Source organism: Pinus tabuliformis, chromosome 9, assembly GCF_031772625.1.
Source record: "Pinus tabuliformis cultivar Carrire ecotype Pingquan chromosome 9, CPIR1, whole genome shotgun sequence".
NCBI classification, from domain to species: Eukaryota; Viridiplantae; Streptophyta; class Pinopsida; order Pinales; family Pinaceae; genus Pinus; species Pinus tabuliformis.
The window spans coordinates 209141904-209154261 of record NC_142307.1 but is presented as its reverse complement, the minus strand read 5'-3'; the positions used below and the strand labels follow the sequence as shown (position 1 = coordinate 209154261).

Sequence of the window (12358 nt, the reverse complement as noted above, 5' to 3'; positions counted from 1 at the left end):
GTGAAGTCCTTGTATGGCCTCAAACAAGCACCGCGAGGTATGAAAAACTAACTGAGCATCTTCTGAAACTCAATTTCAAACATTTTGATCTTGATGATGCAACTTTGTTTGTCAAGAAAGTTGGCAAAACAGTTGTATATCTTGTGGTATATGTAGATGATCTTTTGATGACAGGGAACAATGAAAGCTACATTGCATCCATAAAGAAGGAATTGGGGAAAAGTTTTGAAATGACTGATTTGGGCTATGTTCATTACTATCTTGGCATTGAAGTAACCCAACATCCAAAGTCCATATTTCTTTCTCAAAAGAAATACATTGGAGATCTGTTGAACAAGTTTGGCATGACAGAGTGCAATCCTCTTACTACTCCAATGGAACAAAACTTAAAGCTCACACCTATTGAGGGAAAAGAATTTGAGGATGCAACAAAGTATAGGCAGCTTGTAGGAAGTCTCAACTACCTAACTACTACCCGACCAGACATTTCGTTTGATGTTGGAATCCTCTCCAGGTTTATGCAAAAGCCTTGCGAGGGACATTGGTCTACTGCAAAAAGAGTTCTAAGGTACTTGAAGGGAACTCAAGACTTTGGAATCAAGTATACACAGGTGGACAACTTTAGTTTGATTGGATACTCTGATTCAGACTTCGATGGAGACATAGAAACCGAGGTATCAACTTTAGGATATGCCATGAGTCTTAGATCAGGAGCTGTCTCCTAGAGATCACGCAAACAATCAGTTCCAGCAGATTCCACAACAGAAGCAGAATACGTGGCAGCAGTTGAAGCAACAAAAGAAATTGTGTGGCTCAGGAAAATTCTTGAAGATTTGTAGGTAAATCAAGTACAATCAACTCCACTCATGATTGACAATACCTCTGCAATAAAGTTGGCCAAGAACCCAAAGTTCCATGATCAAACGAAGCAGATCAATACTAAATATCATCTGATTTAACATCATGTTGAGGCCAAAACAATCCATCTCTGTCATTGTTCCACAAATGAGCAAATTGCAGACATCTTCACCAAAGCGCTTGGAAGAGAAAAGCTTGAATGATTCAGAATGATGCTTGGACTCACCAACATCCCTTCAGATTAAGGGGGGGAATGTTGACACCTAATCCTTGTGATTGGGTGAATTTATGTAAATAAATAAATTAGAAATATAAACAGTCATTGGGAGATCAACTGAACAGTCTCTCCCTCATGTATATAATAAAGACCTACCTGATGGAATAATACAGTCGAATCATTTTTGCTTTATGGAGTTACTGCTTGGCCTGACATAATTATATACCAACCCTATGGGCCAAATACCATGGTAAATAAAAGAGATATGATAAATAAATATAAATATAAATAAACCAGATTTAAGATAAATAAATAAAACCATTTTTTATATTTAGTCCATAAACCTCTTTATACTTACTTACACTCAAAAAATAGGTTTTATTTAGGTGATGCCTATGGGCCAAATTATTATTAATACTATACAAAAAAAATATTATTAACCCTAATATTAATATTAAAAGATTATTATTATTATTATTATTATTATTATTATTATTAAATATAATATCATAGATATTATAATATTAATATTATTAAATTTAATAACTTTGGATTAATAGAATATTAATTTTTTTATATTATAATTTATATTAATATATCATGATATATATTAACTCTAGATATATATGGGAGGGAAGAACAAATACATAGAGTGATAGAGGTCAAGAGATAGGGGCAGTGACAAGGGAGAGATCGAGATAAACTTAAGGATAGGGGAGAGGAGGAATGAAGAGAGAGACAAGGAGATTAGTGAGAGATGTAGAGAAGAGTAAGAGAGGGAGAGGGAGAGAGAGAAGGAGAGATGGAAGGAGATAGTGAGAGGATTGGAGGGTGGAGAGAGAAAGAGAGAGAGAGGGGGGAAGAGAGGGGAAGGTAGGAGAGAAAGGATGAGAGATAGGAATTGCAAGAGAGGAGGAGAGAGGGAGGGAAGAAGAAAGAAATAGAGAGTGAGAAGTGGAGAGAGAGGGAGTGACAAGGGAGAGATGGAGAGAGAGAAAGTATGTTTAAGGGTGAGATAGAGAGAAGGGCAGGAGAGAAGGAGAGAGGGAGGGATATAGTAACATAGTTGGAGAGAGAGAGATAGAGAGAGAGAGATGAAGAATGAGAGACAAGACTTGAGAGAGAGGATGAGAGTGATGGGGGAAGAGAGGGGATTGGAGGGCAAAGAGAGAGAGAGATGGGGGAAGAGAGAGGGAGGTAGGATAGAAAGGGAGAGAGAGAGGGAGTGACAAGGGAGAGATGGAGAGAAAGTATGTATGTTTGGGGGTGAGATAAAGATACAAATAAGGAGAGATGGAGAGAATGGGGAAGAGAATGAGAGAGGAGAGAGAGAAGGATATAGTAACAGAATTGGAGGGTGAAGAGAGAGAGAGAGAGAGAGAGAGAGAGAGAGAGAGGAGGGAAAGAGAGATGGAGTTGGACGGGGAGAGAGGGAGGTAAGCATAAATAAATAGAGAGAGAAAGGTGGAGAGAGAGAGAGAGAGTGATAAGAAAGAGGGAGAGAGACAGAGAGAGGATAACAAGATGGAAGAGAGATACAAGCGGGGGAGAGGGAGAGAAGGGGAAGAGAGAGAGACGGGGAGGGAGAGGATGAGGGAGGGATAGATAGATAGATTGGAGAAATAGAGTGTATGTGTTGGGGGTGATATAGAGAGACAAAGGGAGATAGAGATATAGATGGAATGCGAAGAGAGGGAAGAAGAATGAGATGGACAGAGAGAGGGAGGGACAGAGAGATTGATAGATATGGAGTGAGAGATCATGTATGTTTTAGGCGTTGCGATAGAGAGACAAAGATGGAGAAATGGAGGGATATATATATATATATATATATATATATATATATATATATATATATGGAGGGTGGAGGGAAGAATATTTATTGCACTAGATGCATTGATTTCACAGATGATTTCGAATCCTATTATATTGCTTGCACTAAATTCATTGATTTTAGTGTAGATGGTGATTTCTTTGCATTGATTTCAATGTAGATGTTGATTTATAATCCTATTTGCTTACTTTCACTAGATGTATTGATTTCAGTGTAGAAGTTGGTTTATAAACCTATTTTCTTACTTGCACTAGATGCATTGATTTGAGTGTAAATGTTGATTTCAAATCGTATTTGATTTCTTGCATTAGATGCATTGATTTTAGTGTAAATGTTGATTTCTAATTGTATTTGATTTCTTGTATTAGATGCATTGATTTCGATGTAGATGTTAATTTCCGATTTGATGTAATTGGATGTATGATGGTACATTATTTTTTAAAGTGATTGGATTAATATTGTGCATTGATTTTAGTGTAAGGACAAAAATTATTGACAATGTACATTGATTTTTGTGTTATAGTAATTCAACCTATTAATATTGGAGAGAAAGAGAGACAATGTATGATGTTTACTACAATATCTCCAGCTAAAGATTTAAATGGTTTACGATTTAACCTTTCTTTTTCATATAATCGATATGAAAAGACGAAAAAATTAACAAGGGTGACAATAAGAATAGTAGAAGAAAATAGTTTGAGATTAATCACAATGAAAGACTATTTGTAATTTACTATATTCTTATTATTCACATTTTCTATCATTCAACACTATTACATTGTCACTTTACATTCAAAATTTTTATTTCATCACTAAAGTTATTCACAATATTGATCATCTCAACAAACTGAGGTAACTAATAAAATTTAAAATTAAAATGACCAGATTAATCTGAGACATATTTAGCATATTTAAAATGATTATATTTAATATTAGATGATCTTACATATTATTGATCAAATCAATCATCTATTCCTTAGATTTTCTTTGGCCACACACAACTGAAACCAACCTATATCCATCTTAACTCCGAATCTATCAAGCTTCAAGAGGGATCAAATCTCTCGAGGTGCAAACCTTTCCTCAAGTTTTGCACTCAAGAAAGAGGTTTGCACCTCAATAGATTTTATCCCTCTTGGTGCTTGATAGATCCGAAGTTAAAATGGATCTAGGTTGGTTATAAAATATTAGTTTATATATATATATTTCTCTAATTTAACTTTAATCCAAAGAAATATGAACTAATTTGATTTAAATAAATAATATATATGTTTTGATTAAAATGTTTTCTTTATTTGATTCTTTAATATGTAGATTTCTAAAGAATAAATATATGTTAACTCAACACATCCATATTAATGTTATGTTTATATTTACAATTAGTCAATACAAAAAATTAATTATTAATTAATAAAAAAATAGTTTGAATTATTGATTTGTTTTATGTTGATTACAAGATGGCAAACATGATCCTCATGAAAATTGACGAATTATCAAGGCTTTTTACTTTATTGATGTTATGTTATGTTGGTATTTATAATTAGTTATTTACATTAAATATTCACTATTCTTAAAATTTATTACCATACAATTTCATATAATAATTTATAACTTCATGTATTTATTTACTTTAAGCTTGTGTAGCCATTATGTTATTGATATATATTTACAATATATTTTTCTCTAACTTAAATTTAATTAAAAGTAATTATATTTTAATTAGGATATTTTCTTTATTTGATTCTTAAAATTTATTACTATTTACTTTCATATAATCATTTATAACTCCATGTATTTATTTACTTTAAGCTTGTGTAGCCATTATGTTATTGATATATATTTACAATATATCTTTCTCTAATTTAACTTTAATTAAAAGTAATTATATTTTCTTTAATTAGGATATTTTCTTTATTTGATTCTTTTAGCATATAGATTTCATATGTTAGCTCAACACAACCATATTTAACAAAAATTGGTTTGAAATATTGATTTGTTTTATTTTTATTACAACATGTCCACCATGATCCTCATGAAAATTGGTGAATTGTTAGGGTGACCAAATTTCATTGTGACATGGGACACATCTCAAAAGTTGAAATAAGACACCAAAACTTTTAAGCCAATGACACGGTAAAAAAAAATTAATTAAAAAAACACTTTAATAATTTCTAAAACTAAAAATTAGAAATTATAGTAAACTTCCAATAATTTCCCACCACTAAAGCTTCGCAGAAGCCGCCATATCTTGACTTGAAGTATTCAGTTCATACATGGTTGGATCGTTAACCCGGCTGCTTGAGGTTTATGTGGCCCAACAAATCATTCACGGCAATTTGAAAAGCCTCTGCATTATGGGAAGTCAGAAAGCATGTGCAAGCTCAAACTCCACATGGTAGAAGAGCCGAGGCCCTTGAAACCATCACACATAAAAGCCCCCTCAACCAGCACTGCCAATTCGCTCGCCAGTCTCAGGGACTCCCTCGAGTCCCTCGCTCAAAACCCCATTCTCTACACATACAAAGAAATCGCAGACGCCACAACGCGATTCTCCGCTGGAGGAATGGGGAATTCGTCTGTCTGGAAGTGCGCTCTCAGGAGGAAGACGGTGGCCATAACTGTGAGAAAGCAAAAGAGAAAAATCGGAGATTTCAGGTCAGGGCTCAGGGATATTTGCAATACCCACCACGCTAGCATAGTCAACCTCTTGGGAGGCTGCTGCGAGGGACATGTCCTATATCTCATCTACAAATACGTCCAGGGATCGAACCTCGAGGACTGCCTCCGGGGCAGCAAGGTACCGGGATACACGGTTCTGGGCTCCTGGATTTCTCGGATGCAGATCGCCGTGGACGTGGCGCAGGGGCTCGAATACATGCACCACGACAGCAAAATGAATTACGTGCATAATTACATAAAGTCCAGCAGCATCCTCGTGACCGAGCCTGGTTACAGAGCGCGGATCTACCATCTGGGCGCCTCTTATCTTGCCGGGGAATACGACACCGACGGCATTTTTGATACGCAAGGGGATTCGAACGCGAATGTCTAGTCCAGAAATTTGCATCAACGTTCCAACCTGAAAATTACTGGCACGCAGGGGTACATGGCGCCAGAATACATAGCCAGTGGCATCGTCTCCCAGAAGGCGGATGTGTTTGCGTTGGGTGTTGTGTTGCTGGAGCTGCTTTCGGGCCACGAGCCGATAAGGTATGTTCATGCGAATGAGGGCAGGCGGCGTATGAAGAGAATAGGCCTCATTCAGACTCTCAATACTCTTTCTTCGAAGTCAGACAATAACTTTACAGGGAGGCTGAGATCGTGGATCGATCCTGGGCTGAAGGACTCCTTTCCAGTAGATTGCGCAGAGTGGGTAGCGAGAATTGCTTCTTCATGCGTGGACCCGAATCTGGGAAAGAGGCCAGATACGAGATATGTTGCAGGGGAGGTGTCAAAAGTGTTTATAATGTCGGCGCAATGGGCTGAGAAAATGAAGGCAAACAAAGGGTGGGTTAGTGGCACTTTTGAGGCCAGATAGAACATTTTAGATGATTTTTCTTCACACTGCCTTTCTTTTAAAATATTTGAAATTGTTCGTGGGATAATTTTGGCCAGAGTATAATTGAATACAAATTGGGGAAGTGCATGGTTTCCATAATTTTGGAGACAACAAAATTGAATGGTAATGGGGAGCAGGCCTGAAACATTCTCCTGAGTGTTTTTTCTATAGGACAACCATTTAACAGTAATGGTAATGGGGAGCAGGCCTGAAACATTCTCCTGAGTGTTTTTTCTATAGGACAACCATTTAACAGTTCATTATAAATTTAATCCGCTAAATTTGAAACTTATAAAATGATCAAACGACTTGTGTGAAATTTAGCAGTTTGCATAACTTGCCAATTTGTTTTTATAGCTGCTCAATACTATTGTATCTCGTGTTTGAATGGTGATTTGATCTTTTTTTTGAACTTATCACATATATAAAAGATCAAATAATTCATATGATTTCAGGTGATTTTAGGGTGTATAAATGATTTATTCTATTATAATGTGTTTGATAGGGTAATTTGATTGTTATCTTGGAGTTTAGATTTTAAATTAAATTTCATTATTCTATAATGAATTAAAGGAAAAAAGTAACTTTGAAGTTTGGATAACCCAATTCAATGGTATTCATAACAGTAGATTCAATTTTAATATTGGATAATCGAGTGAAGGAATAAATAGATTTCAAGTTTGGATAATCAAATTTATGATTATCCAATTAAATTTAATGACGATCTCTGATTCAATTAAATATATCGGAATTTCCACAAATATCGTCAACCTTAAACTTACTGGTCATGGCCCGTGGCATAAAAACAAACATAAATTTGGAGTTGATTTTAATTTTGATGTTGACGGTAGATTTTGAAATATTTAGAATATCTGAATGAATTGAAATTTTCAAAATATTTTGGATCTTTCAACCCTATACATATCCTTCAACCCTACCCTTCATTCTTCGGAATTTGTCTTGAGACAAGGAGAATGGTGATGCTGACTCAATTCCCTCCATTACGATAGAAACAAACTCGAGTATTGATCCCTGAAAAATTTGCAACAGGTCGATCTTTGACAGAGAGGATGGTCTATTGGCATGCCAAACCAGACAATACTATTGGCGGCCCTTACAATGAAATGTATACGTATCCTTGAAATGTATACGTATCCTTCAATCCTACCCTTCATTCTTCAGAATTTGTCTTGAGACAAGGAGAATGGTGACGGTGACTCAATTCCCTCCACTACGATAGAAACAAACTCGAGTATTGATCCCTGAAAAAGTTGCAACAGGTCGATCTTTGATAGAGAGGATGGTCTCTTGGCATGCCAAACCAGACAATACTATTGGCGGCCCTTACAATGATAGAGTCAAATCATTTGTTAGTGATGGCTCCTCGGTGAATGCCACTATGTCGTAACAAATCCTGACAGCAGCTTGACCACAACTCAACCCGGTATGGCCTATCATCCATGTGCCTCTCGTAGTGGGGGTTTATGGCTTTTCGACCCAACTCCAAACATTAATAAAATAAAATCTGCAGTGTTAATTTTCCAATGTGTCCAGATTTGCACCCACAACTTGTCTTACTTACTGCTCACTGGCTGGTGGCCTCTGGACCCTACGATCAGTGCTAGTCCAATCGTCTTGCTCACGGCTTGAGGTTTGTCACCTGGTCTACAACCCTTGCGACCAAATAGTGGGTGGCATATTAATAATTATAATAACCCCCTCGTGCCCTTAGATCAGTGTGTTCGGTCCACTATTAGGGTTATTGTAGTAGGTCGGCACATGTTTGCAATCCCCTCTCAATTGGTTAATGCAAATTTTATGAAGATTCAACCAAAACCATAGCTACAACTGCTACAGCTCTATAACTAGGGCTATAGCTACTACAGCTCCGAAACCACGGCTACAACTGCACGATTTCACTTCGGGAGCATTGCAAAACGTATGATCTGGACTATACTGTTATTAAAGAGTGCTTATAAATCTGTTTTTGTAATCAAATGTCATGACCCTACTTACTACGTCGATTCGCTAGACAAGTGATTTACTTGGTTCACGAGGTTGGATGATGTGGTAGATCTCCCAAGTGAAGTCACCTAGAAATAATTTGGATGACTAAATGGCCTATTTTCAAACCCTTAATTGCCTGTCTGTTGACTAGCCGTGCTGCCATGGTGGCTGAGTCCACTGTATAATCTTTCACTCCTCGGTCTTGGCTTTGATTCAGCTACCTTCCACTTGGTGGTGGTCTTGTGACCCTTATTCATGATTCATAAGATGAATATATAAACATAGAATTCAACCCCTGCAAAATAACAATGATTCAACCTTGGATAATAATTATTTTCTCAGGATTTTGACCCTATTTCTTGTTTGAAAATATTTAGAATAATTGTGTTAGAAAAGATTATAGAAATGCTCCACAAACACACTCGAACTCTGCTAATTTGGCTGTGAAAACAATCGGAAATTCGCTAACTGTTAAACAATGGAAATGGCATCCTATAAAAAAACCAACTCAGGCACTGGAATTTTAAAGGTAATATTTAGCACAATTCATCCACCTTTAATTCATTCACAATATGAGAACTGATGCTCAGAAATCCTGCCCTCCAAACTAAGCAAATGGATGTGGGAAAATACAACTCGGCTCATGTACTTTTTGGTGTATATCAACCTCTAGGATTGGATACACTCGATCCTCTCTTTCTGAAAATGATATGTGGAGTGTGTTATCACTCAGGTTGTTCCCAAAAGTTGTAAGAAAGGGAATACGGTCGAGGTAACCACAGACCAATCTTTTAGATACAGATTCTAGCCAATCTGCATCCAAAGAGGGGTCTCTCTTTATGATTTAGCTTTGTAGGTTTTATTTCAATGTCATACTCCAATATTTTAGTTATCCATTTGCTTCGTTTGCCCTCAATTCCATCCTGAGTCAGAATGTCTTTGACAACAACATTTGGCACATAAGCTATTACATGTGAGTATAGTATATAGACTCTGAAGTCTTGAATGGATTTTACAAGTGCATAAGCCTGTTTTTTCATGATCTTGTAATTCAGAGGTGCATATCTGAGCACTTTACTGAAAAATGCTATGGGTTTTTCACATCTTTGATCATCTTTTTGAAGTAAAACAACTGCTATAGTGTGTTCTGATGAAAATGAGAAAATTATGAAGTCTCTGTCAAATTTTGGACTTGTGAGCACTGGTGTTTTAGTTAAAGCCAATTTAATTTCTTCAAATGCTTGTTTGGCTTCTGTTGTCCATTTAACTTTTGAATCCTTTTTTAACATGTTGTTCAGCAATCTTATTAGTTCAGCCAAGTCAGGTATGAATCTTCTCAAAAAGTTAATCTTCCCTAGGAAAGCTTGAAGTTCTTTGACATTTCTGGGGTGGGGTATTTGAATAATAGCTTCTATTCTAGCAGGGTCAATACTAATGCCATCTTTGGAGATGATGTGGCTTAAGAGTTTCCCTTCTTCTAGACCAAACACAAATTTTTTAGGATTTAATGAAATACCATATTTTCTGCATTTTAAAAACACTTGTCTCAAATGATCTAAATGTTGTTGATCTGATTTAGAAAATACAGTGAGGTCATCTAGATATACAACCAGAAAATCGTGAATTTCTTTTGAAAAAGCTATGTCCATTGCTCCTTGAAAGGTTTCCCCTATGTTCTTAAGTCTGAATGGCATTTTAACATATTTGAATGTACCCCATGGTGTTGTAAATGCAGTTTTTTCTTGGTCATGAGGATGAACTAGAATCTGATTAAAACCTGAAAACCCATCCAAAAGTGAAATCCTAGAAGCACCTACTACCCTTTGTAAAATGTGATCCATCTTGGGTAAAGGGTAGTTGTCCTTCAGAGAAACCTTGTTTACATTTCTTAAGTCAACACATAATCTGATTTCTCGTGTTTTCTTCCTGGTAGGCACTAAACTAGACACCCACTCTGAAAACCTGATTGGAGCAATTATCCCTGCATCATGCATTCGTCTAATTTCTTTTTCAATTAAAGGAAGCAGTACAGGGTTGATTCTTCTGAGCTTTTGTTTGAATGGTTTTTGATTTTCCTTGAGGGGTATTGTATGTTGAATTACAGAGGTGTCTTAAGATTTCAGGTCCTCATAGCTCCAGGCAAAAACATCCTGAAACTCTTTGATCAGTTCAACATACTTAAGCTTTTGATTAGGAGGCAAAGATTTGGACAATTTTACCATTTTTGGGTTTTGTTCAGTTCCTATGTTGTAGTCTTCAATGTCTGCTTTTGGAGGTTCCATCTGAGGTTTCTTTGGAATATCGTTGAAATCAAAGAGATCTTCCAAAGGAGTCAATCCTTTGGGTAAATGATTGTCTTTTAAATTAATAATTTCAGTTTCTCCTTCAATGATCTCATCAACATCTATTTGTTCAAGCTCTTGAATTTCCTCTTTGGTGAATTTTGTTGGATGAAGCATTTGATTTGCATTTTCTGTTGAAATGTCTGTTTCTATCTGATTCGCTGGATCATACTCACTAACTGTATCTTCATCTGCGTTAGTGCTGGAAAATTCCTCTTGTAGGGTTAAAAAATTGTTGATCTGTTTATCACTTTCAAACACTTGCCAGTTCTTCAAATTATCAGGTATAGCTGGTCTGTGTCTAATTTCTTTTGCGAATTGACGATTTGGTTCAAATGGCAATTTACAGGTGCTGGCAAACATTGCTAGGCTATGAGCTTGCAAGTTGTGTTTTCTTGGGATTTTGGCAAGCTGAGTTTCTAAAAATGTGTTGAGGATTTCTATGGTTGTTCCTCTGTATTCTTTTAACCTGGGATCATTTGTCAAGAACTTCCCTTTTATCTGTTGGATGATTAAATCAGAATCTCCTAGGACTGACACTCTAATTGCTCCCAATTTCTTCAACAGTTTAAGACCTAGCAGTAGATATTCATATTCAGCCATATTATTTGTGCATCTAAAGTTCAATCTATAGGCATGGCCTTCAGCATGATTGTTTTCCAGGCTATGCACCCAAAATCCTGCCCCTGCCCTTAATTTGTTGACAGAACCATCGAATTCTAAGTACCAAAGGATTTCATGTTCACGATTTGTATGTGAAGTTTCAAGGATTTGTTTAGCAGGGAGATCTAGTTCTTTGGTTTCTTTTGATTTCTCTGATATTTCATGATTTTCAGGAATTTCTTGAATTCGGGCACTAGACCTTTTATTTGCTATTTTTTCTATTTTAGCTGTCAGAACCTTTATTTCATGTGGGGGATCAATTTCGGCATTGTACAAAATAAAAGAATCCATGTCTGAATGTACTGAATAGATAGGGAAAATTTGAGGTTTCTCTTGACTACTTACTACATACTTCATTAAGGTTTCTCTGTAGAGTCTCTTGGGTTGACCAAACACTGAAATAGTAGCATAAGACATGTCTAACTGTAGAGATCCCTGAAGATTTGTACCCCAAGATCTAGACAATAGCATACCATACTTTGGAGGAATATCTGCTACTACTATGTCCATTAAGATGGTTTTGGCAGGATATTGGACTAGTGACACACATAATTCTTTAATTAGACCCAAACATTTGACCTGACTTGAATCAAAAGAGAAAATATCTTTATATGGCCTGGTGATGTCAAGGTCAAGTTTTTCCATTACATATTTAGGCATTAAGTTATGGGAAGCACCAGAATCAAACATGGCATTATGGAGTATCTTATCATGTATTTTTAAAGCCACATAAAAAGGAGGAACTTGTCACTCTGTTGTTTTTCCATTTACTTCAAGGCCGAATATCAATTCAGGCTGGTCATCAAAAACATTTACTAAATCTTCGTTGATAGGAAATTTAAGCGATCTGCTGATTTGACTTCTGTAGACATCATTTT

At 36.2% G+C, this 12358-nt stretch overlaps 2 protein-coding genes across 2 annotated transcripts; both read left to right on the top strand.

Moving 5' to 3' along the window:
- Positions 1 to 5301: 5301 nt before the first annotated feature.
- Positions 5302 to 5961, top strand: LOC149147889 (lysM domain receptor-like kinase 3). The gene has a single exon (XM_089441997.1). It carries the CDS (start codon positions 5302 to 5304, stop codon positions 5959 to 5961), a length of 660 nt encoding a protein of 219 aa, XP_089298123.1.
- A 54-nt stretch (positions 5962 to 6015) lies between these two features.
- On the top strand, positions 6016 to 6447 carry LOC149147888 (lysM domain receptor-like kinase 3). Its single transcript, XM_089441996.1, has one exon. The coding sequence runs from the start codon at positions 6016 to 6018 to the stop codon at positions 6445 to 6447; it is 432 nt and encodes a 143-aa protein (XP_089298122.1).
- The last annotated feature ends 5911 nt before the right edge of the window (positions 6448 to 12358 follow it).